The sequence below is a fragment of the Mytilus galloprovincialis genome, chromosome 11 (assembly GCF_965363235.1).
Source record: "Mytilus galloprovincialis chromosome 11, xbMytGall1.hap1.1, whole genome shotgun sequence".
NCBI classification, from domain to species: domain Eukaryota; kingdom Metazoa; phylum Mollusca; class Bivalvia; order Mytilida; family Mytilidae; genus Mytilus; species Mytilus galloprovincialis.
Genome location: NC_134848.1, coordinates 38,919,279 through 38,947,204, shown reverse-complemented (window position 1 = coordinate 38,947,204; position 27,926 = coordinate 38,919,279). Strand labels below are relative to the sequence as shown.

At 31.7% G+C, this 27,926-nt stretch overlaps 1 protein-coding gene across 1 annotated transcript; it reads left to right on the top strand.

Moving 5' to 3' along the window:
* Positions 1-22: 22 nt before the first annotated feature.
* LOC143052144 (uncharacterized) lies at positions 23-27,892 on the top strand. The gene is made up of 19 exons (XM_076225105.1): positions 23-120; positions 578-625; positions 2,446-2,522; positions 3,014-3,085; positions 3,999-4,110; positions 4,405-4,487; positions 5,402-5,470; positions 6,258-6,375; positions 17,714-17,854; positions 19,294-19,311; positions 20,100-20,132; positions 21,684-21,704; positions 22,025-22,042; positions 22,811-22,909; positions 23,426-23,440; positions 23,960-23,974; positions 25,494-25,508; positions 27,134-27,317; positions 27,787-27,892. The coding sequence occupies exons 1-19, from the start codon at positions 87-89 to the stop codon at positions 27,827-27,829; spliced, it is 1,215 nt and encodes a 404-aa protein (XP_076081220.1). The 5' UTR covers positions 23-86; the 3' UTR covers positions 27,830-27,892.
* The last annotated feature ends 34 nt before the right edge of the window (positions 27,893-27,926 follow it).

Genomic DNA, 27,926 nt, shown 5'->3' with positions numbered 1-27,926 from the left:
GTGTTTATAAATAAAAGGTCCTCAAATCATGACAGAATGTCAGAACTAGAGATAAGAACTCTGACCTTTATCTATACTGGTACAATATGGTGGACTGTTCCTACACATTAACAACGTTTGGTAAATCTTTTCGTCTTAACCTTACCTTTTCTTTCCGTTTATCATTATTTCTATTCTAAAGTTATTAATTCCTGTCTGCGAAAATATTTTTTGGTTTACTTGCAGATCAATACAGCATGTATTGTTTTGTTTTGGATATGGAAAATATGTTATTTTCAATGTGAAATAATTTGGTCACATGGCATTTGCATCAAGATCACATGGTTTGTCCCAGTTCATCGGCATTGATAGTAAAGCATTGAACATTAAATGAATTTCTGATTCTTTTTTTTCTCGATATTATACGTTTTCATCTTTTAACTATTTTCAAACGCGATTTTGAAGGACAAGAAGTCTGCGAAGAGATTAATTGCAATAGATCTTAGTCTGTATTCAACAGACATGAGTATCAGTACATTATCAGTACAATTGTAGTTTAGTACATTTGTTATTATTCATTATATGACCATTATTTCAGGTTGTTTAGTACTAGCCAGTATCCTAGGTCAACAGTATGTAAGAGCAGGTAAGCAAATTATTGACCAACACGAGGATGTAGACAATGTTAAGTACTGTGGTATGTTAAAAAAAGTGCGAAAAAAGCAGAAAAATATTAAAGGTCAATTTGCTTGTCTTCTGAGATAAGCCATTGGAAATTTGGCGGGAAAAAATTTCCCTAGAGTTTTTATACACTTAACGTTTGCTTCTTTTTTCTTTAAAACTTAAAGGATGAAAAAAAGAGTTTCTAATAACACGAAATTCAGTCGTTATATTCCGCTGATCTACGATTTCTCTATAAAAGAGGGACGAAAGATACCAAAGGGACAGTCCAACTCGTAAATCGAAAACAAACTGACAACGCCATGGCTAAAAATGAAAAAGACAAACAAAAAACAGCACACATGACACAACATAGAAAACTAAAGAATAAACAACACGAACCCCACCAAAAACTAGGGGTGATATCAGGTGCTCCGGAAGGGTAAGCAGATCCTGCTCCACATGCGGCACCCGTCGTGTTGCTTATATGATAACGAATCCGGTAAATAGTATAATTCGGTAGGCCACATTCATGAAAGGGATGGGGATAACATAGCAACTATGAGAGATCGATAAGAGGGAGGCACTGAATTATTGGGGTTAGGATTTTATAATATTTCAAAAGGCACTTCATGGATAAACTGGAGGATTACGAATATCTGGCAAAACTTCAAAAACAAGAGGAGAAAACATCAGTTTATCTATGTAGTTGAAATATTTTGCCTGCTTATCCGTACTTTTCTGTTTATAATAAAATGTCTTATAGTTTTAAAATCCATATTTGAAAATTTAATATAATCGTTGTTCTTTTTTCTAGTTTTTGAAATAAAAGGTGCCATTACAATGTATGAATCATTTAGAGAGAATCATTTAACGCCAAATATTTAATGGCTTATTCCTAATATACAAAACACACCCCTTCGTTTTTTTCCCCTGCTTATTATGTTCCTTTATTAATATATATTATCAATGTATAACAGTCTTGTGAAAGCTTTTTATTTCATGCTTGTACATGTATGTTAAACACGTGCTCAATATCCATGATTCTTTGTTGATTGTTTACTATAAGGGGATAATCGGTAAACTACTGCTTCAAAACACGACAAATAATTAGCAGCTATATTTTCACATCAAACAGACAGAGAAAACAATAAATAGACGATTATACGATACATTTGCGTAAGAAATGATAAATTCGTGCACAGAAGATTAAGTTTATGATGTATACATGCATTTTGTTCAAGAATTGGATAAACATTATTTTTCACCAGTCACTCGTTTCTTATGACTTTAACTAAGTTTTACCGTATCCTTCTGTTATATCACTGATCGAGAACAAGTTATTTTAAAATACCACAAGGAGTGAAACATGAGGGCTACGACTCCACAGCTATGTGATTCACTGAAGTGACAAAGAAACGACGTACTATTTTATTTCGTCAGACACAAACGTGTATAAGAGGTCAATACTCTGGTTTATAACCGAATTATATCATATATCATATGAGAGATATTCCTTCCGCGACTACAACCATCTTTCACTGTAAAAGTCAACCAACAACAGTTAATTTTAAATGAACCATCTTTTTGTGCACTGTACAGAGACAGTGGCGGATCCAGGGGGAGGGTTCCGGGGGTTGGAACCCCCCTTTTTTTGGACGATCAATGCATTTGAATGGGGACATACAGTTGGAACCCCCCTCTTTTGTCCTGGGTTGGACCTCCCCCCTTTTAAAATGGCTGGATCCGCCCCTGAGAGACTAGATACATTTGTATATACATTTTATTTTGTGATTTATGTCTCAGGTATATTATGCTATCAATGTGATTTACTGCCACATCAAAGAGACTGCGATAGAATTGTGGAATGTGGATCTAACGAGGTAGGTCGTCAATAAACACCATAATTTAGATCTTGTTACCGGTATTTCAGAACTATTGGCCATTACAACAGTCAGTTTTCATTTGTGGAGGAAGCCAGAGAAAACCGTTTTATTTATCAAACTTTTCTTTATATTGACTCAAATATTAGACATATGGACTATAATTGAACAGACACAGGATTATTAAAAAAAAACCGGATGTTATTTGGCAGCAAACGCTTAATTTATTTAGAATATTGTGAACGGACTGATCTAACATTCAAGTAAAAGTAACGCCACAATATATTTGTACTCCTCAAAATTGCTAATGACACTATATAAAGCCCGTACAAAGCCAAAGTCAATGAAAGAGAACAGTCTACACACATGTATGCAAAACATAGCAAACGAATATACAAAATGAAAATGCACCTGTCTTGATTTCAGTCTCTTCTGATAGCTTTTTAAAATTTTAAGTAATTTTGATTTTTTTTCTTTCTTTTTACGAATAGGAATGCTACGGATCAAGATTAATATCAGACGATGGTTTAACTAAATTTAGATCAGGCTGCAGAGATAAATCGGTAGGTATTTTTTAGTGTCCTAGTTTGTCTTTTCTCCGAGATTCGTATTTGTGATTGAAATAAATGTTTTAGTCGCGTAGATAAATTGCTCGCGGGAATTAGTTGGTTTTCAAAATTGTACAATCGTGAATGAGTACTAAAGATCGGTTGCAATTGGCTTTGATAAAGCTACACATGTATCATTACATTAGTTTCTACCTTACACAATACCAGTATGACATTATTGTTCGTCTGTTCTCGTCTTGGAGGTATATGCAATATTCATCACTTGACATCAAGCTAACGACCACATTCGTGAAGTTTCCGAATGTAACGATCTTCAGTGTTCCTGATGAATATAAATGAAGAAACCCGATTCGAACAAATGAAATTCATAGCGTGTTGCTTGCATTTTTGTCTAGTACTGAGTCAACACCGCTGTTGGTGGATTAGTAGTCCCCGAGGATATCGTCAGTTTTTAGTCACTGACAAGATTTATAAAAAAAACATTCTAAAATTGCCCGTTTATAACTTTTGAAACTGTAAAGAAATTAAGGTTTCAACTCCCTCAGGGAATATTGGACCCATGAAATTTTATGCGTTATTTTTTTCTTTTTTTAATCATACTCACATGTTATATAGTATTCAAGTATTGAATGATTCTTTTTGAAAAAATTGAGTTCGATGTAAAAGTGTTGTACATTCAATACTTATACTTAAATTTTATGCTAGGATCCTAAAAACACGATTTCGATTAAGTTTTTCTGTATTCACTTTTAATATGGAAGCTTGTAAGTGTCATCGATCATGAATGTAACATTTCATTTTGAAATGAAGGTTAATTTTACAATGACGCGATATTACTGTAGGCCAATCAAATTAAAGTAATAGAATGAAACATGCATGCATTTTTTTAATTTCTTATTTGTTGTAGGTATGTACTGTAAGAGCTCCGATTTTAGGTAAACGAGCTGAATTAATTCCTTGTTCTCAGTGCTGCAATACTTCGTACTGTAATCTTGAAACCTGTGATAATCATATAACTAGTAAGTATTATCATATTATTACATGGCATTTTTCATATCAGATGTATCATAAGCCAAAGATTCAATATCAGCCCAAGGTTAAATATTAGCCCAAAAGCCGAAGGCTAATAGTTTATGTACGTCGGACGTAAAATGTTGTACATCCGATGTGAAATTTTTCGATATCGGGGACTACCAGTTTTCTTCTGAATTATCTGCCCTGCGGTTGTAATAACACTAACTGTTGAATAGAAGAGTATACTAGGGATTTATAGTACAAACGCTTTTTCAAGAACCAGTTTATCGTTATTTCAGGCAACAGCAAGAGATGTTTATCCTGCAAGTATGCGCTTACTCCCGAAGACTGTAACCTGTCTATACAGTGTAATACTGACGAGGTAAGAAGCGGCATTTGAAATCAAAACGAGGCTTTCATCAATGAGAATATTGCGACTTGATCAGTATCCCAAAAATAAGAACTTGCATTATGGTATGTGATACTTTTCAATGCAGCTTTTCCTAAAATCGCAATGGATCAATCTGGAATTTTGGTAATCACAGAATCTCTAAAATTGTTCTCTTTATAATATCTGTTTCCTTAATGATGTTCGCTTCGATTGTTTTCATTTTTTGCCAGATATTCGGAATTTTCTGGTTTTATCCATGTAGTACCCTAACACATTTTGCCCACTAAAGCCTACTTTTCTTTTCTTAATTGATAATCTTGTTTTTTTTATATCTTTTAGAAGAAAAAAGATGCTAATATTAAATGTATTGAAAATCAAGAGATACTCATTTCCCGCCAAAATTTCCATTAGCTAATATCTCGAAAACAAGAACACAGGACCTACATTTTTTTTGCTTTGTTAGCTCCTTTAACTATATTCTATTAATTGGTTTGAGTGTTTTGAAAAACTTGTTATTTGAAACATTGCAGCAAACATCCTTAATGTTAATCTGCTGCTTTGTATGTAAAACAAATCTGCAAAGTTTGATATCTTACTGGAACAATAACTCTGTCAAGGTATGATAATCGGTATTTCTTTGTCAAAATCTGTTACACAGAAGCTATAATCCACTTTTTTCTTTGTCAAGGTCTGTTACACGGAAGCTATAATCCACTTTTGTCTTTGTCAAGGTCTGTTACACACAAGCTATAATCCACTTTTTTCTTTGTCAAGGTCTGTCACACACAAGCTGTAATCCACTTTTTTCTTTGTCAAGGTCTGTTACACACAAGCTATAATCCACTTTGGTTTCTTTGTCAAGGTCTGTTACACACAAGCTATAATCCACTTTTTTCTTTGTCAAGGTCTGTTACACACAAGCTATAATCCACAATCAAGAAAAAAGATACAGACTTGGATGCGCGCATAAAAATGTAAGTATAAAGCACACTAAAGAGAAAAATAACTCTGTAGAATCACTTGAACGTTTTAACCAGATTCACTTCTTACGGAAATATTTAGAAGCTATATATCCACGAGCCAAATTTATAATAGTCAAGGCCTTACGGTCATAAAACTTTCGAGCAAGATTTTTGTACTCAGACTCGAGAATCAACCAATCAAAATACTGGATTTGGTGTTTCGAGCATGATTTTTGTGCTCCATGCACTGAGCAAAGTTTTATGACTTCAACCCAAGGTGTTAGGAACCACATCCAGCTTTTTATTTCATGAGCTCATGTTTCTTCTTTGCCTTACATTCTGTTGTATGAAATTCTGTATACTTGTATTGCATAGCGATATATATGTGACGTGGTAAATTCACTACTCTGCTTCTTGTGGATGAACTCAGTTTGTTACGAGTGGTAATGTCTATCTGCTCGTTTGGTCTTTAGATTTTTCTCTACTAAGAGTGCAAAATTCGTGCTTGAAGCTTTTATGACCGCAAGGAAACTTCAGTACACCAAAATCTAATATTTTGATTGATTGATATTGTAGTCTGAGTACGGTGAACGTATTAAAAATTTGAATATTTGGAAGCCCAGAATACAGCAACATTTTGTTAACCTACAATAAATGGCGTCTAGATTAAACAAGTTTGTATAAACTTGTGTAATGCATCTCATGGTCAATGTGGACGTCAGAAAAAGCACATACTGATCTGTGAGAAATGATACTTTACTCTGAATGCTATTTTTAAACGCACTGCTTTTTTTATTAGCAATGCGCCGCTAGATTTGACCCTGTGTCAGGTGGTGTTGGGCGGAGGGCAGCAAGTGATTACTGTGGGCAGTGTTGTGATGGTAGTAACTGTAATAGAGAGCTGTGTATCGGGAAAAGTAGGTATATATAATAAAATATTAAAATACAATTGAAAGTTTATTATCTCACTAAAAGTAATACGATTTAAAAGCCACTCATTTATAGAATCTAAGTATGTGTACTAGCATGCGAAGTACATGTATACAGTGGGATTTCCAGTGACACTAGAACAATAGAAAAATCACTCTTCTTATGAAAGAGATAGAAAAGGTAGAAAAAAAGGAGAGACAATTTACGCATAAAAACCGATATGCATAGGGATGAATATCTCTTAAAACACAAAACCATTATATAACTTTTATGCAACCACTATAAGTAAAGTATATGTTAAAGCTAAATTTGTTAAGATATGAATTTTTAATTGCCAAGCATGCTGTTAATTGAACAATCGATTGTTGAACATAGGGGTGTGTAAAAAACTGCCAGATTTGACTGCATATTTTTCTTTTTTTTTTTGAAAAAAAAATATATATCAAACCTTAATAATGCAGCTTTCTGAGTATCCAGTTTTTAACATGTTCCGAAATGTAGTTTCGCCACAAGAATTTTTCAAAGTTGGGTCATTTTGTCTATATGAATGTCGGTAAATTCGTATGATCGAGCACACCGACAAGTGTATCGTTGGGACAACTCGATATAATGTAATCAATATACGTGACAAATAACCTAATGTGAAGTTTATTAAAATCATCATAACATAATTGATCAACACATTATATGTGAAAAAACATGAGTCCTATAATATAAGACTTTAAAGGTTAATATCATTTACATTCAACGTTTTTATTGGATTTTTTTTTACTACAATGTAACCTCGAGGTTTAATGTAGTAAAAAAAAAAATCCCAGAAAAATGTTGAATAGTATTGTAAATGATATGAACCTTGGAATTCTTATAATATCGGAATAGAAAATATGTGATCCGAATTAACCATGCACGTGTGTTGAAGAAGACTTTGCACTTTTATGAAGTACAGGGGTAAGGTGTTTTTCTTAAACAATATTAAGAACCAAAATTTGAGGAATTTTGTTGGCAATACTTTAAAACAAACACTACATATAGGAAAGTATATGTTAAATCTCAATTATTATTAATATGAAAAAACCTTCCCCCTCCCCTGGTTTGGCATGTAATGGTTGAAACCTAAGGTGAATCGCACTAACTGCCTAAAGGGGGCCCCGCTCCAGTCTTGCGTCAGTGATTTAGTATATACTAGTAATAAACAAAATATTGTCTCATACTGAAAGGGGCGGCCGAGCAACCTGCACAGACAAGCTTGTCTTGCAAAACAGCCAAGATTAACAAAACATTTCCAACAAAAACCTTCAGTTGGGCAATCTGACTGGAATCTAATCATCTCTACTGATAAATAATGCAACATTAATGACACATTTAAGTTTTAAAGGATTTTATTCACAAAGAATGTTTCTCATTCATGTACATTTCTATGCTCTTGTCTTTTCGGAGTTTATATTAGAAATTAAAAATTGTTGCATGAAAGAGTCCAGCTCCACATTCCTATGCATATGATTGTTATATGTACGTGAGAATCATTCCATAAAACATCCGTTTGATATTCTTTCAATGCCAGGCACTGTCTATTGTAAAAAATCTGGCTAAACTTGTGCTGGATCAGACACTTGAATCTTTCATCATTATTGATGTTAAGCAATTAGTTTAACGGGCCATCCGGAACTGTTGGATTTTATGACAGTCTTCCTTCCATACAAAACATCACTGCAAAATAATTTGAACATTCAATTAGGTGATTATAATATTATTTGGCAATCCAAAGAGAACCTGAAAATATTAGACCAAAGTACGTTTGAACAGAGATGCTAAAAAAAAAACCCAAAAAACCCAAATTGAAAAAGTAGTTATGTAGTTGCATGTCTCATCATTCTTTGGTTGTAGACCCCAGATAAATATAATCTATATTTCGTAGCATTTTCACCCCCCCTCTTTTTAACTGAATTTGTTCAAGATAATGTGGTTTTACCCCTTTTCAAATTTCAGTATGTCATGTTGTATATATTTTATAAATTAGATGAATTTCTAGTAAGTTTCTACGATATTCTTTATCATTTGACAAAATACTATGCATCTGAATTACATTGTTTACTATTTGAAAAAGCGCGCCTTCTTATACTTTAATTTACCTCCCATTATTTCACATAGCAACACAAATTAAAAACTGGCAATCTTTGCTGCATATCAATTTTTTCCCCCGATAAAAATATATACATGTATCATGCAACATAATCAACTTTACAAATTGGGAGAAAATCAAGGTGTTCCGACCATTGGATAGTATTAAAAAAATCAAATAATGAAAGGATGAGAAGTTTGATCCCTGACGACACTGAAAATCGAAAATTCACGCATTTACCTATCATATGATGATACGATGAGGTGATAAACTTAACAAGAAATAATTTACCTGATTCGTTATCATATTCACATTATGTTAACACGTCTTAGTTTGTTTATGCTAGTTCATTTTAAACAAGCTAAACCATTACAACATCATCGTGTTTTTTTTACCGATTACCTCTAGTCAGAAGAGTGCACTGTTTACAGGGGAGGTAATATTTTGTCACCAGTTCGCCCACTGTATATATAGTCCAGTCAATCTAGCATAAATTTGACCCTAACCTGAAAGTAATTGCAACAGAAGATTTTTAAGTTTTAATCTTTAGTATTATACCCCAAATATACACAGAAAAAAGTCCCACAAAATCTTAGTTGAGGAAAACTAAAAATATCACCATTTAAAATTCCTATGGAGATTTGCATTGAAAAGGGAAATAACTCTTGCAAAAAAGGCAGAAATACAAAATTATAAATTTACCGCTTCTATTTATCAGAATGTATTGATTTTTGATTTTTTAGCGGTCTTTAGAGTATAACAAACTATTTTAAAGGTGTTTTCATATATTTTATCAAGCCATAATCTAGATTTCGTAATTTATTAGTTGACCATTTATTGAATTTTTCAAAATGTCAAGGTAAGGAATCTCAAATTTAATAAAAAAAAATTAAGCATGTATTCTTCTTTTTGTGGTTTAAAGTTTCTTAAGATAAGTAAGTTGCTGAAAAAATATAATATACAGATATAAACATTACCAAATTTTCACATTATTTTTTCAAAATGGTTATAAAGCTTCAAATTTGCAATTTCTTTAATGAAAAATGTACGAAAAAAATAAAACTACCCATAACACTTCGGTTTTGTACATTTCATGAGCAGAAGATTATATAATTTAGTCAAATACAAACTTATAACCCCATCAAAGTATCATACTATACATATATTTCAAGAAAAACAACCAAAAACTGACCAAAAAAGACTAATTTTTGCAAGAGTTATCTCCCCTCCCAATGTTAATTTCCATAGGAAATTTAAAATGCTGATTTTCAGTTTTCCTCAAGTTAGATTTTATGGGACTTTTTTCTGTGAATATAAAGGGCATAATACTATAGATTAGAACTAAAACATTTTCTGTTGCAATTAGTTTGAGGTTAAATCTTAGTTTGACTGGACTAATAACGGTTTGATATAAAACAAACACTTTGTCACTGAAAATACACAGAACGTATATTTAATACCTTATATTAAAGGTATTGTTAATTGATTATTTTATAGTTGCTAACCAGGGATGGGGTAATTAAAAATGTAATGGTAATTAATTGTAATGCATTACAATTTTCCATCTAATTGCATGTAATGTGTAATTGAGCATTTTTTTTAATTACATGTAATGGTAATTTAATTAATTACATTGAAAAAAGCATGTAATGCTCAATTACTTTTGAATTACATTTCAATTACATATACTTGAATGGTGTTAAAGATAAGGATTTGTGTTTAATTATACAAATTGTCAAATTATATGTACATGTATTTTTCAAATATTGATATCACATGCTTTTTTAATACATGAAGTCTGTAATTTATTCTGAAGTTTTAATATCATTTATTTGACCTACAGATTTTTTCAATAGTCTTATAATTTACAAAATGTGAGAATAATATATTAGTGTTGTTCAGTTTTTAAGAAAGATCTTTTAACTAAATAGATTGATAATTTTAATTAATCAGCTTGTTAAACAAAACACAACACAAAAGTGTGTCACTATAAAACATCTTTCTTAGACAGTTTTAGAATTTAAAATCACTGCATACAATCATTTTGTCAAATTAGTATACACAAAAGGATTATAGAAATAAAAATTAACAGCTGTAAAAACAAACAGCAATTAATCAGATTAAAATGTCCAGAGGCAATGCCACTATTACATATATTTTATCTAATTAGCAAAATGTTGCTTATTTTTAGACATTGTATACATTGTTTGTACTGAAAATTATTTTCAATATTGTGACAAGCACACTTTTTAATATTTTTTAAGTAAAATAAAAAAATATATTTTAATTCATTTATAATTTCTTTATTCATATTATGTTTAATTCAAATGAGTTCATTTCTGAGATGTCAAAATGCCTTTTGTAAATAGGAACAAATTCCCTCTCCTATCAATATGATGATCTTCTAATCATAAAACTTCCAAGTTCTGATCAAGCAATATCTAGCACATTAGCTTCTGTCGAAAGCTTATTTACAATTGCTGTTTTCAGACCAGACAGATTCAGACTAAATGACAAAACATCAAAATAACTAAATTAAATGATTATCAAATGCAACGCTTAAACTATGCTTACATGAATATTTTACACATGCATTATATATACATGTAAAAGATTGTTAAAAAATATCATGATGAAATGTAATGTGTAATTTAATTAATTACTTTAGTAAAGTAATTGTAATTTAATTAATTACATTTCAAAAACTGTGTGATGTGTAATTAGTGTAATTGATCATTTTTGCAATGTAATGTGTATTAATTACATTCCAATGTAATTGACCCCAAGTCTGTTGCTAACGTCCAGTTGCAAAAAGTACATGCACACAGACAAATACAAGACAAATACTTTATTAAAGTCTCACCTCAAAATTGACATACATTTATACATTAATAAAATAACAATAATATTTAAAACAACATGAGCCACTCTAAAAAGAGTTATGAGAGACTATAAAAAAAACAACATTTCTACAAAACACATTATTATCTACAATTATATAAAATACCTTTTCTTTTTAATAATACATCATAGCAGATTTTGGCTAAAAAGTAACACACATTTTCATCAGTGAATAAAAATTTGAATTTATCATCATCAGACAAATTAACAAAATCACAATTAAAAGAGCTAGCATGTCTAAATAAAATAGCTCGTAAATCTGCATATACTGGGCAGTTAATGAACACATGTTTCTCATCTTCAATAATGTTATTTTTCTTACATTGCTTATTAAAACATAATCTATTGTCAACCATAATGCCTTCATATCGACCAGTTTCTATTCTCAGAGGTGCAACACCACATCTAAATTTAGCATATGCACTCTTATATTTTCCAGGCATATTAATACATAAATATTTTTCTCTATTAAAACATTGCTTAAACATTCTACACGTTCGCAATTTACTTCTTTCATTGTACATTAAGTCAGAGTACCACTTCTCTTTATATCTACACAAATTTTCATGTTCAATTTGTTTAATTGTATTTTTATCAATAGAAAAATCAGTATTACATAAAAACTCCATATCCATTTCTTTAAATTTCACATTGACTCTATAATTCCAATTTTTAAATTTACTATTACAGCATTTATTGCCCCATAAGAAAACCTTTTTATTAACTCTACAATGAGACAGTTTAGTAAGTCTCGACCATAATCTAAAAATACATGTCCACTAAGATATAATACTGGGCATCCAACCCATATCTCCATATAAGGCTAAGTTAGGGGTGTATTTACCCACAACCATAAAAAATCTCATTGCTCTATTTTTTACAGCATTAATACGAGAAAAATCCTGGTGACCCCAAATTGAGGCACCGTATTCAATTACAGACATAACAAGTGTATCAAAAAGTTTTGTAAATGTATCAAATTGAAAACCTCCATTAGCTTTACATGTAGCTATTAATAAACCTAATGACCTACTTGCAGATTTAGCTACTGCCTTAGCCATACAATTGTAATCTAAAAATTCTGACAACAGTAAACCAAGATAAGTATAACTAGGAACAATTTCCATATCATTATTATTAAGTACAAAAGTAAAATTTGTCTTTGGTGTAGACTGAGTTCTGAAATGTACAATTTTTGATTTCTCTAGATTTACAACTAAATCATTTTTACAACACCATATATTTAAAGTATCCAACATTTTTTGTAGATCTTTCTCATTTTCTGTTAAAAATACAAGATCATCTGCAAAAAGTAGTACACAAATTTTTTCATCATCAATTTTTACTCCAATATCTATTTTTTTAACTTCATCTACAAGGTCATTAATAAAAATGTTAAACAAAATTGGAGACAGAATACACCCTTGTTTTAAACCACATTTAACCTCAAACCAATCAGTAAAATTGCAATTTACTTTAACACATGAATATACATTTCTATAAAGTGAAAAAATAGCATTTAACATTTAACTACTTATACCTAAATTTTCCAATTTACCAAAAAGCAAATCTCTGTTTATCCAGTCGTAAGCTTTTTTAAAGTCTATAAATGCTACATATGTTGATAATTTATGTAATTTACGTGTTTCTATGACAGTAGTCAAAGTAGAAATATGGTCTATAGTATTTCGTCCCTTTCTGAAACCATTTTGTTCATCATGAAGAAAAATAAGTTCATAAAGTTTAACGGTAAGACGAGAGTTTAATACACCACAGTAAAGTTTATAAGATACAGGAGCCAAAGTTATTCCACGGTATGCCATAGGGTCTCTTGGATCTGCAGTAGAGCTCTTTGGAATCGGAGTAATGATACCTTTCGACCATAAAGCAGGTATCTTACCAGAGTGAAAGCAAATATTAAAAATTCGAGTTAAAGCTAACAATGCAGTTTGATTCTTATAAAGTTCAACTGTAATTTCATCACAGCCAGGCGATTTACCATTTTTTGAAGACAACAGTACATTATACACTTCTTCATATGATATAAAGCTATCAAGATAATCATCATACACATTTTCATTACTATGAATATATTCAACACTATTATGATTATTTCTATTTAACATATTAGAAAATTCACTTTTCCATTTATCTAACACTACATTTTTATCACATGATACTGACTCATCACTTAATTTCACTTCCATTGGGATAAAACTTCGGCGTTCACTACCAACTCCTATTTTACCAATTTTCCTCCAAAACTCCTTTGGATTATCACAAGACTTTATTAAATCTTCTTGTAAGGAATACCAATATTTTCGTTTAGAACTCTGAACGGCCGTATCGAATATCCTACGTTTATTCACAAATATATGTCGCAACTCCCGTTTATTACGCTTAATTTTACATTTAATCCACACTTTTTCGGCTTTACACACTTCATTCCACAATAAAGTAAGCTCCTCATTCCACCATTCTTTTTTACACCTTCTTCTTTTATTAATATTAAATCCATTTGATAGAACAATATTTTTAGCCGGTAATTTATTACACATTTCGGTTTTAACGATTTTCACAAAATTTTCATACATATTATCAATACTACTTTGATCGGCAATGGAATTTTCTAAAAAAACGAATAGCATTATCAATTTCAGCGATAGTAGATTCTTGACACAACCAATCTTCCGGTAAATTTCTTGTATCATATTTTTTCTTTGTCTCAGAAGTTCCTCTTGTTTGTGTATTTATACAGCAATTTGAGTCATAATTACACCTTATGTAAGAATCCGGGGTTTTGATTGGTTAATAGCCAGCGATGTTTCACCAATTTACTGTTATCAAATGAATATCGTTCACTTTTAACGCCGCCGGGGTATTTGCTAAAAGGATATGCCTTTTTTACCCTCTCTGTCGTGGTATTTGCCAAACAATACTCTATCCGACTGGACGCTTGTAACGTCACGATCATCAATGCGTTTTAGTACATTAACATTCGGTGTAATTAAACAGATATATCATGTTATTGAGGGGTATTTGCGAAAAATACCAGTCTTGAGAATGAATTTCCCTCGCCTTACGGCTCGTGAAATTTAACATTCTCTCGACTGGTATTTTTCGCAAATACCCCTCCTTAACATGATATATCTGTTCAAAATTCAAGGTAAAATCCCAAGTTAGTAATGAATGATCGGGCATAGCTTTCTTCAAGTTGTATTTTCCCAATGCATTAATTTGTTCAACTATTGAACTTGTTCTGATAACATTAAAATTGTTAAAATGATCCAAATGTTCATATGGCAAAACACGATAATCCACCACACTCATTCCTCTAGTAGATACAAATGTAAATTCATTATGTAAAATTTTTCGACCATTCAAAATACAGCAATTTACATCTGTTAAAAAGTCACAAAAATATTTCCATATCCATTATGCTGAAAGTCTACCACATTTCTTTGTGGCAATTTATCTATTCCTTCAATAGAGTCCGGTAAATCTGAACAACGACTATTCCAATCACCACAAATATAAAATGGTTTTCCTTGTGGGATAGTGTATATGTTTGTCATTAAAATATCAAAAAATTCATGAATATTCACAGCCCTTGTGGAATTTTCCGGCGGTAAATATATAACACACACATAAAAGCAGTTATGTTCAAAGTTTTTATCTTCAAATTTTACCCAGATTATACCATCTGTGTTATCTTCTACGATTTTAATATTAAATTCATCTCGCACATCATTACGAATTAAAATCCCAACACCACCAGATCCGGTTTTAGCTCTAATGTGAATTTCCTTTCGATTCAAACCAAACCATGTATATCCATCTATATTTATACCAGTATTCCCTGTAAGATGGGTTTCTACTAAACCCAGTATATGCAGATTATAGTACCTTACACATTCAGCTAAAAAGTTATATTTCTCACTATCTACATCCACCTTCCATCCGTTGATATTCCAAAATCCGCATGAAACCTAGTAGTGACCTCCACGTCTTTGATTATTTCCACCTCTAGTATTCCCACGACCACGATTGTTGTGTCTGTTATGATAGCCATGATTACCGCTCTGTGTATCATTATTGATTTGTGTATCGTCTGGGTCATCACGCCTATTATGTGTGTTCGTGTCACGTGTACTTTTAGCGTATTTAGGTCTAATCACCGAGCCTCTGATCTCAAGCTTGTCTTTACCAATCGCTTTAACAATACTCCTCAAATTGGAATTCGTAAGGCGCTGTGCTTTTGGAATAGCATTATCTATGTAAACATCTTTATAGTTACGGGAGTCTTTAAGTTCACGTTTTTTTTTCATAACTTTTTGCTTGTCATCACTGTTTTGAAACTTAACGATTATTACTCCGTGTTTACCTGGAATTTTATTTATTTTTCGTTCTACAGCGGCAACCTGGACATTTTTTAAACGTAATCCATCTTTGATTAGTCCTCCCACTTTACGAGATATATTTTCCTTTTCTGTTTCGGCAAAAATTTTTATAACCACTGAGAGTTTGTCTTCACTTAACGCTTGACTCTGATTTTTATTTTGTTTTAAGACATCAGCATATGATTGTTCTAAGGAGCTGACTTTTTCCGTCTTTTGTTCTGTTTTAAATTGTACCTTAACCTTTTTCATTTCTTCTCCGACACTTTCTGATCGATCATTTGAGCCACTTGTTTTGGAATGTTAGTTTCTATATCCCCCATCCGTTTAGTTATAATATCACAAAATTGGTTCATGCTACCTACTACCTAATCCCACCAGTAAACTCTTTAACTCACATATATCATCGACTTTCTCTGAACACTGTTTATTTTGTGTATATTGATGATCATCGGATGAAATTGACAACCCGTCAATCAAGTTTATACTGTCATTGTGTACACTATTTGGTTTAAGTTTTTTGGTATTTTCCGAGCAGGAATCGGACTCAGAATCATAATCAAGAGATCTTTTTAGACGTTTGTTATTACTCACAGTTTTATCATTATGGACATCCGCCGTTGTTATGAATTGATTTACTACAGACGTCGCCATTACTGAATCCACATACGATCCTGTAGATTTTGAATTAGGCGGGTCGAATTCTAGTATGTCAAATCCTTGCAATCCTTGCATTTCACAGCAACAAAGTTCTTTTTGACACTTATTTACACTTTAACTATAATTGTTTATGATATTCAACCCCAGAAATACACATAAAATTCAGAATTCTCAGTTTTTTTTCACTTCGAAAAAAAGGCGACCTTTCAAATTGGCGCATGCGTATATCCCTGCATGTTCAGGACGAACACCAATTAACAATTAATATAATAGGTAGGTCCCTTCCGGGATGTAGGAACTGTAAATATTTATTGCTATCGGGAAATGAAGGTATTTTGGAAAATGTGCCTTGCAAATATGGCACTTTTCACACGCGGGATCGGATTTAACGACCCCACTTTGAGCGAACGTGGCTGTGTACTTGTATATCCCGTACAGCTGAACATATACCCTTCTTTGGCAAGAGTTTTTCGCCGGTGGGAAGAAGACAAAAAGTGACCATATATCTATTCCCCTGTCGCAATTTAGCATGTATTTTGTTAACTTCTATCAAATAGTTCAGTAGGTCGTCTATTTTTCTATAAGACAAAAAATATAAAAATTGCTTTATTGCTGCTTCACAATTCATGTATTCAGGAATCTGATGTTCAGTGGTTGTCGTCTATTTATGTGGTTCATTATAAACTCATCATAGATACCAGGATTAAATATTGTATTTACGTCAGACGCGCGTTGTGTCTACAAAAGACTCACCAGTGACGCACGAATCTAACTAAAAAAAATTAAAAGAAATGTTAAAAAGGCAAAAATAGTACGAAAAGTTTTGCCAAACACAGCTAAGTGTTTCTAGTTTTTTTATATTGATTAGACCGTTGGTTTTCCAGTTTGAATTGCTATACACTAGTAATATTTAGGGTCCGTGCTGTTCAGTGTGAGCCAAGGCTCCGTGTTGAAGGCCGTACCTTGACCTATAATGGTTTACTTTTATAAATTGTGACTTGGATGGAAAGTTATCTCATTGGCACGCATACCACATCTTCATATATCTATATATGTGTTGATTTGAACAGTTTAATTTTAAACTGCGAAAAAATTGCGAATAAAGTTTGTGAAATACTTGAATAAGCGTTATAATTCCTCGCATGCAATATATTTTGTAAAATTAATGTAAAATTGAAGAAGTATTCAAATACTTTTAATTGTTATCTTTCTATTCAAATAACGGAAAGTATTAATTTTGTTTTACAGATATACCGCATTCAAAACTAACAATACCACCACCTTTATCATTCTGTCGTGATAATTCATCTTCCGCATGCGCAGCACACGTGAATGAATGTTCACAAGACTACTATAAATATTACCAATGTCCATACACTTGTAAAACATGTAAGTATTTTATAAATGTTGAATAAGTTGGTTTAGGGAGCTACCATTTGATTTTCAAGGGGGACTAGGATGAAAAAATATTGCAATAATCTCTGTGCTGCCTTTTTATTTTTTCACTCTATTCAGTACTTTTTTATTAGTTATCCTGACTTTTATTTTTACTTAAGATGACAATCTGCCTTTTTTGCCAAATTGCTCATCCTACTTTTTTTTAACTCGTAACTCCTGTCCTGCCTTTTATTAAATATCAAACTAGCCAGCCCCCCCCCCCCACACCCCCCCCCCAAAAAAAACAAAACAAATGGAAGCTCTCTTATTTATCTCAATATCTCAATCTAAATGAGCTAGGAAGACAAGGGTACATGAACGACTATTAGTTTACCAACAATGAACTATTGATGGGGTAAAGCGTTTATTTTTCAATTTAATACTTTGTCAAGTACGGGTGATATTAAAAACTTAAAATTGTCGATGTTTTCCTTAAAATAAGTTTGTAGACTTTTGCGTCGGGATGGACAAGATAGGCTGTATTTTAAATGATATTCCTATTTTCGTGCAAGTTCTGTGGAATGATGAATAATCCCTCGGAATCTCTCCAGTGTTTTTGTATCAAAAGTAAAGATGAAGGTTAGATCAAATAATACGTTATAAGTATATGTAATAGTATACAATATTTACATTAGATGTGTGTTTTATTATAATACGTTATTCTGATTGGCTACACTGCAATCTCGAGTCATTCCTTAATCAACTTTATTTTACAATAAAATTTATCATTCATGATGAAACGAGGTCACACAATAAAGTGCACATGTAAATTAAATAAAAACTTGATATAAATCGTGTTTTCATGATCCTATCTAAAAAATGTAATTATAAGTATCGAATACTTTTTTTTGTAGCTTCATACTAAATGTACTTCGGTTAACGTTTTACACCCCAATAAAGTTACAAAAAAAAGCATTCAATTCTTAAATATATGCTATTATTGTATTATAACGAAAATGATGCAAAAAATGAATGTGTACGTGAGTAAACAAAACCTGTGTGTTTCAGATGAATGCTAACGTTTGATTGGCTGATTATTTTCTCGAGAGACAATTCCAAAATTATATTTTTATTCTCAATGAAATGCATCATGTATGACTGCACGTGTTTCCTATGACAACGTCATAACTGAAACACTACATGTTAATGTAGTAGTGTTAAAAACTGATTACACCCTATATCTTATCTTACATGTAATCGCGCTTCATGTCAACTTTGCCTCGGTATATATACGCGTTAATACCAAAATAGAATTACTTAGAAAAAAAAATAAGCATTCAATTCTAAAGTTACTATACAACCTGGTCAGTTATTTGAGTGTCAAAGTCGAAATAACATCGCATACTTGTACGAAGTAAATAAAAGAATGATATTTTACCTTGCATTTTCAGGTGGAGCAGGACCGATTAGTAAGTAATATGATTTCATCAATTAGTTTTGGACATGCAGCCAAATATAATAACAAATTTGTTATACATTACGAAGCTAGTTTTTTTCGTTTTATAATACAAATTTTCAAGGAAAATAATGAACGGAAAGTTCCTATTAATCAAATGGCGCAATCAAAAGCTCAAGCACACCAAACGAATGCAAAACAACTGTCACATTCCTGACCTGGTACAGACATTTTTCATGTAGAAAATGGCTGATTAAAACTGGTTTTATAGCTAGCTCAACCTCTCACTTGTATATACAACAATGTGTGAACACAACAGACATAATAGGGGAAAATGTAAAATAAATAGGGTACGGCAGTCAACATAGAAAATATATTTACCAGATGCCTACATTTAAACAGTAAATAAAAGATATTCAAAGATACCAAGCTTATGGTTTTGTACGTTAGACATGCGTTTATTCTCCTTCAATGTCGGACACTCGAATACAAAAAAGCTGAAAGGACAAAACAGTATGAAGTTGAATAGTTTGTTAATCGTTTAGGACTGGTCTATATAACAAACAACTGTTGGCATTGGTTTATTTTATAGATTGATATCTATTAAAAGTGGACATTTGATTTATTAGTTTTGCTCATTTTGGAAGGCCTTATATAAACTTATACTTGTACATCATTATTTGTCTTATTAGAATTTATAAAACATCTTGATGTATTTTTTACATATATTTGATAAGTGTACAAAGTATTAGAACACTTGATTTATGTTTTTTTTTTTTTTTTTTTTTTATTTATTTGCAGTCACAAATGCCCCTGTAGCAACAATGACTACTGGTAAGTTTTATAATTTTATTTTATTTAGATCCGGAGAACGACTACGCAAATTTAAAACTTTATAAGTTTGACTACACTGATCGAAACATTTAAATGACAGATAGCCTTAGAAAAGCTGTTAGCACTTACTTCTGTGTTTGTGATACTTATGTCTAATTAGTTGATAGATATAAGAAGATGTGGTGTGAGTGCCAATGAGACAAACTCTCCATCAAAGTCACAATGTATAAAAAGTAAACAATTGTTGGTTCAAGTACGGTCCTGACTCACACCGAAAAGCAAGCTATAAAGGGCCCAAAAAATGACTAGTGAAAAATAGACTATAATTTGGCAATTCCATAATTAGCACTGTAATTACATGTAGTCATTCACACGTGAATCTGCCCACCAAAGAACATATATATATATATATATAATTATTTATTGATAACAAAAGCTAGCGGAAATACTAAATTTATCTTCTATCTGTAAGTTCAGAAATTATTGCGATGTTTTTATAATTGCGAAAAATTCGACAGGGTTATAATAGCAATAATTTCAACACGCATTTTGATTTTTATATATAAATTAAACAGGATTTTTCTCAATATCACAAAATATTAAAATCACATTTAAATCAAAAAACAATTCTGAATTAACAGTATGTGTAACAGTTCATTTTTTCAATGTGTGTCAGTACATTTGATCTTATGGTAACACGTGTTATCTAAACTATTTTAAAATCAATAGTTACTTCATTTTTTTGAATTAATCAAGACGCACTTGTCATGCAAGATGGCAAAATTTTAGGTGCTTTTCTAATTTGCATAGCTGCCATTTTGGTCTTATCATGACTTAAGTCATTACAATAGGATTATATATTCCACTCAAATTGAAATACCAATATACCAATTCCTATGACGAATTAACAATGTGTCAGCATATAGGTGTTTCGTACATGTTTTTATGGTTCTGTCCGTATCATTTTTTCCAATGTAAAACTATTCTACATTGAAAGGGGAAACAACTGTGCTTAAAGCGTGTAATACAAGAGTCAATTCGGTAATTGAAAAATCGACTTATTATAACCACAATAGATATTTTCCTAAAATCAGTAAACAAATTATACGAAAATAACACTTTTTTAAATGTCGGGCTCTCTACCATACCTTAGGAATAATCTTATCTAACCTCATCAGAAAAACCAACAAACTGGATACTTATAAGCTTTTGAATAATAAGAATAATGTAATCAAAACGCCTTTAAAAATATTCAATACAATGTCCTCCGACATGCATTAAATACACACCTTGCAAATACATGTATACATTAAACAAAACTGTCACACTTGGTGTATTTTCCGTAGATCCAAGTCCTTGGTTTTTATGTCACTATAGAGAGTCAATGAAAATATGTTTACACAATTTGTCGTAATATTTCATATTTAATTAGTATACATTTTGTTATGAAAAAGGCATCATTTCGAAAATTAAGGAGTGAGCACCCTACTTAATACACAAAGCTACATTTTTGTAAAATAATAATCATTATCAATAATTTTATATTTCTAGCGACAACAGTTGGTCCTAGTAGTGAGTATTTAGAAACAAGATAGCGTTTACACTGCTTACTACCATCTATTCTACCCTTTCTTATCTATAAAGTCTATTTTTTAACCTTTATTCACTCTTTTGTAAACTCCGTTTAAACCCTTAATAATGGGGTAAATTTTTGGAATCCTTCAATAAAAAAAAATAATGTATAATACTTGAACAGAAAACTCCATTAATTGATAGAAGATGTCTTCATAGATTACTAGAAGCTTTTTTATTGATTGATAGAAGAAGTGATTGTATAGATCTAAATGAATAACTTTACTTATCATCTACTAGTATTCTTTTATATTTTGTAGCACCGACTATTGATCCAAGTGAGTATTGATTTGAGAAGATAAGGTGAAGACAATAGTTTACCCTTCCGTAACATCACACATCCGCCCCCGATATGAAGGCACTCGTGTTGCTCAGTCTTCAAATTTCTATGGAGTGTTTTGGCTTTATAAATATTTTGATATGAGCATCACTGATGAGTCTTATATAGACGAAACGCGCGTCTGGCGTCCTAAATTATGATCCTGGTACCATTGTTATAACTTTTGAGTACTGTTAGTTTTCGTCATTTCGTCTTTTTTGCCATGGTCAAAAAAGATTTCGTTGACAATTTTTTTTTTAAACTGCTGTACTCCTTTTCGTATTAATTTTTTGATATGACAAATATAGCTTACGCTTCAATTAACTGACATAAAAACAATTGCAACACAGCCAGAGAATTCCGTTTTTTACAACAGAAAGTAGAACGGAGCGTTGTCATATATCGTCGTAAGCGGAGCATTAACACATGTTCTGTATTAAAAGAATCGAAAAAAAAAATCAAGGTATTTTACTGACCAATTAAAAATTTTAAAAAAATGATGAAAACATTGATGTATACACAATATCTTATTTTAATAAACAAATATAAATGCTTACAATTGCAGTTCCAGTATATTAGTTGGTTAATTTGAAACCTTAACGTACACTTGAATAGAAAAATAAATATATATACCCTTTGTTATGTGCCAATGTTATTCGTTCTATCACCAACTTCTTTACATGTAAAATAACTATGTATAATTTTTATTTTCATTGTTACTTTTAAGATCTATGCATTGACTTTCCTGGCATTAATTGCGCACCGATCACTTGTACTGTAGCATCAATAGCAAAGTTGTGTAAGAAAACATGTAGTTTATGTTCAGGTATGTATAACACATTATAAAGGAAAATACGTACAAGTACTGTTAACCATCTTATATTCATAATGTGAAGCAAAACCAGCGGAACTATATTGAACACCTGATATCACCAACAGTTTTTTCTCAGTCTTTGGTATTCCATGTTTTGTTTTGTGTATTGTTGTTTGTATGTTTGTATGATGGCCTTTTTTTTTTAATTTCATGTCAAGTGTTTTTTTCGAAGTATGAGTTTGAATGCCACTCTGTTTTTTTTTTGCCTCTTTATCATCAAAGATGCTAGACTTAGAACTTTGTCAGACACACATTTCTTACTTGCTATTAGTTTGACCTCTGCTTATGTTTTATTTTCGTTTTGTGTTACAATTGTTTTTGTGTTTTTGGTTCAGATAGCTGTTCTTTTATTTTTCATGCTAATGTTATTTGTTTGCTTCATATGTTCTTGTATTAGTTTTTTGTCTGAAAATTCAAAAAACTATGCTACTGAGGGTTATTTTAAGATATGTTGTATTTGTTTTTCAGACTCAAGTACAGCAGGTAAAATCATTTTTTCATGAAAAAATCCCAATTGTATTGACTACCTTATGAATAAGAGAAAGGCGACCGATAAAAAGGGACATTCAAACGCATAAGTCATAAATAAACTGAATATGCCTTAACTAAAAGACAAACAGACAAACAAACATACATGAAACAGAACGTAGATCCCATTCAACTGGGCAACAAAAAGTTGCCGTTAAAATATGTTTATAAATGATTAAAGGGATCACATATACATGTATGTGATATTATAATTTCGTTTGTTTGTGCATGCACTTTACCTGTTGTTCATTTTAGTATGTTTCAGCTGAATACTTTTTTCAATGTTTGATTGATTTAATTTTTGTCCGTCATTGAGTTTCTATCTTTTGCTGTCATGTTATCATTTTGTATGTTTAAGATTATTGTAAAAGTTTTGTAAGTTTCAAGTTATAGATGTTTACAAAAGAATTTATGCATTGTCACAAAACTTTGTACGCTCGAGCAAATTTGAATCTTCTCTATTTTGTTTTTCAGCCACCACTACACTAGGTAAACATTAATGTATATAGGTATATTTAGATACTATGTGATATGATTTTAGGCAATCCAAATTACAGAATCGTATCATATTTTAGTGTAATGTAATTATTATGACATAAAACAGCTCAAATGACCACAATTACACATATCAGAATACACGACAACAATTCTCTTTTTGTATCATTTTAAGTTAACTAGTAAAAACAGGACGAAAGATACCAGAAGGACAGTCAAACTCATAAATCGAAAATAAACTGACAACGCCATGGTTAAACGAAAAGGACAAACAGACAAACAATAGTACACATGACACAACATAGAAAACTTGAGAATAAACAACACGAACCCCACCAAAAACTAGGGCTGATCTCGGGTGCTCCGGAAGAGTAGGCAGATCCTGCTCCAAATGTGGCACCCGTCGTGTTGCTTATGAGAAACAAATCCGGAAAACAATCTGATTCGGTAGGTCACTTTTATGAAAGGGAAGGGGATTGTAGTTACGACGTAAGGAACATATTCGATATCATTTGTGAAACGGTTATTCCATAACGGCCAACCAACTCGTGATGGCGTCCGTAAAATTTACGAAGAGATAATTTCAACTTCACTATTTGGAACTCTTGATTTAATAGCTTCCTTGTGAGAAACAACCCTCTATCAAGAAAATAATGATAGAAAATGCAAGCAAGGGAATATCGTATCAATTGGGAGATATATACACCGTATGTAGTTGCTGCTGGAATGTTGCTACTTAGAAATGGAAAGTTCACAATTGGAAAGCTGAAATCATCTCTTTTGTCATAAAGTTTTGTTTTCAATCGACCCTCATTATCAAATTCTAGATGTAAGTCAAGATATGAGGCCGACGTAACTGTATTTGTTGTATCCTTTATCTCTAGTTCAATGGAATAGATGCGTTCGACATAGTCACCAAATTTTGAATTATTTAGTGAAAGAACATCATCTATATAGTGGAAAGTAGAGTAAAAGGATATTGCTAACTTCTTATCTTTCTTCCTAAGAAGTTCCTGTATGAAGTCAGCATCATAATAATAAAGAAACAAGTCGGCAAGCAGAGGGCACAATTCGTTCCTATTGGAAAGCCGATAGTCTGTTGAAAAACACGTCCCCCGATCGTAACAAATATGATGTCAATAAAAAAATCAAGCATCTTGATAATGTCAGTTTCAGAGAATTTTTTGTTTGTTTGAAACAGAGTGATCCTTTACAAAGTAAAACAAGATACTTGTATCTGCGTTTGGCCATTCCTTTTGATGAAACAAAGCAATGCTAACTCTTTCGATTTGTTTTTGAATTTGGAATTTGGAATACTTGTATAAAGTGTAGAAAAGTCAAATGTTTTAATACTAGTAATATAGACTAATGTAATTTCAATGTCGACAGGAACAAACATTGTTGTTAATTGATTTTGATTTGTATGCTTTCGTCGTTGTTTAAGTTTTAATTCATTTTTTTTGTCAACTACATATGCTTGAAAAAGTTTTAATATTTTCTGTTTGCTTTTCAGCCGCCACAACACCAGGTAAACACTGTTTCGGTATTTTTTTCATTTGCATATTAAAATTGTGTGCTAACATTTCCGACGATATAGGGTAAAATATGTTGCCCCTTATTACCTAACTATAATCTTTATCCGCCATATGTTGAAAATCAAATATCTAAAAAAGGAGGTCCATAGCCTATCAATAATTTTAGCATGATTTGTTCTGTAAGTAGTGCCCTTCTGACTTAAAGTATGAATTTTAAATTCTAAACATTTTTAATTCCTACTAAATCCTTAAATGGCATTATAGAAAAGACATTAAAACATGGTTGGCTAGACTGAAATGAGAACTTATATGTATGAATCCGTGAAGTGAAGTGAATACTTTGAATTAAACTTATTCATGTTATTTTCGGGGATAAATTAATTTGCCTTGTAGCCTTTCCAGCCAACATTGCGACGACATCAATTTGATTTTAAAGGTTTGATGACATGATAAAAGCTGATCTTTATCCACCTTTCGGCAATAAAATTTGTCGGTGTGTTGTAGGTATTCATGTGGGCAGCAATTGTGCCCCTTAAATATACGACTTGATCTTGTACTGTTACGAATTACATTTTATGGCCAAACTCAGTAAAGGCCCTTTTTTAGATGCTATTCGCTTCAAAGTTGATGTCAGTAACTGCTAGTACACTAGCACAATACTAAGAGCCTTAAGGGGTTGTATGCACCGCTGCCACATCAGGTCTGTATTTCGTTATATGTTTCTGCTTTGTATCAACCTGATGAGTGACACATTTTTCAACAGTTTTTTATCGCCCTTCCCTATGCCTATATCACTGCTCTGTCGCTCCATAATTCTCGTATCACGGCTTTGAGACGAGAGCAGGCATTATCTTTCGTCAAGTGTAAAACTGTCTTGGGAGGGAGAAAAGACCAGTTACAGAACGATAAATATATAATTGGGGTTTCTTCGGATATCTATCATCAAATATCAGCTGCTCGACACAATGTGAAGCTTTTTAGTTCGTTCTCTGCGCTCCAGTGACAAAAAAAACCCGATAATATATACTGTTATCCCTCTTTTCGACCGACCATTCGTCCGTGGTCAGCATGTAAGACATTAAATCATACACGCTTCAACCAATGTACATGCAACTATTGACGTAAACTACTTTTCATTTTTTTAATTGAAGATTTTATGTTTCAGAGTTATGGGGTTTTATTCTAGTTTTTGGAAAACAAGTCAAACGTGCTTTGAGAATTTATCATGCAACTTTGATGAATGGTTTAAATCTAGTGAGATAACAATCCCTCAGGTTTTTTTCTATAGTAATTTCTAATATGACATTGCGGAGTTATGGAACTTAAACGACGGAAAAGACACATCATAATTTTGTTTACAAGTATTGATGTGCATGTCGTTTATATGATCGAAAGGTACAATGTTGTCATTTATTTCGATCAGAAGCTCAAGATCTGCTATGTACTAGTAATTGAGCGCATACCCTATTTCATTTTTTTAAGTGTATTATTTACAAACTTGAAGCGCAATGCAAAACCAAAGAATGTATTCCTTAATAATTCAGATGTGCTATTCAGCAAATGTCAAAATCTATTTTAAAGCAGATGAATTTTAACTGTTTTTTGCTACATTTTCAAGGTTGTACTGATCCAATACCAGATTGCCAGTGTGCATATTTAGATCGAGAAGCTAATTTATGCGCAGAGTCAGATACAGTTGAAGATTTGAAAAAATTCTGTTGTTACTTTTGCAATAAAAAGAAGGGCATATTCACGTGTCCTGATGTCACATGTCTTCGTCTAGAAAAACCGGAACAGGCAGAGTAAGTTATTTATAGAACCTGCATTGTGACCGTTTATAAATGAAAAATAAAAATTTGTCATACCTTGATTAATAAGATGTTTTGAAATGTTATATTGATGTTAGTATGTGTTCATTCTCTTTGTTTGTTTTGTTCACACATCGTTGTTAATATAATGAAATTTATGCGACTGTCATCATGGCAAGATGTTAAGCAAACTATAAAACCAGGTTTGATTCACCATTTCTACATGTGAAAATGTTGTTACCAAGTTAGGAATATGACAGTTATTATTCATTCGTTGGATGTGCTTTAGCTTTTGATTTTCCTTTTTTCTTAATGACTTTTCGTGTAGAATTTATTCTAGTAGATCAGTATTTTGCTTATTTTAATTTTTTCAAGGCAGTTATCTAACATATTATACATATATTGTAATCTAAATGAAGTACACCAACGTTTAACTTAAATACTGATTTTGTTTTATTTTCAGGGTGGACAGAATGCCCAAACCGATTGACTGCATATCCAACTAACTAGATGTTTCCAATACAGATATGGCGTTGAAATATTTTAAAAATAAATCAGGTTATTTTGTAGATATATATTAATAACTGTGTGTTAGCTGAAATT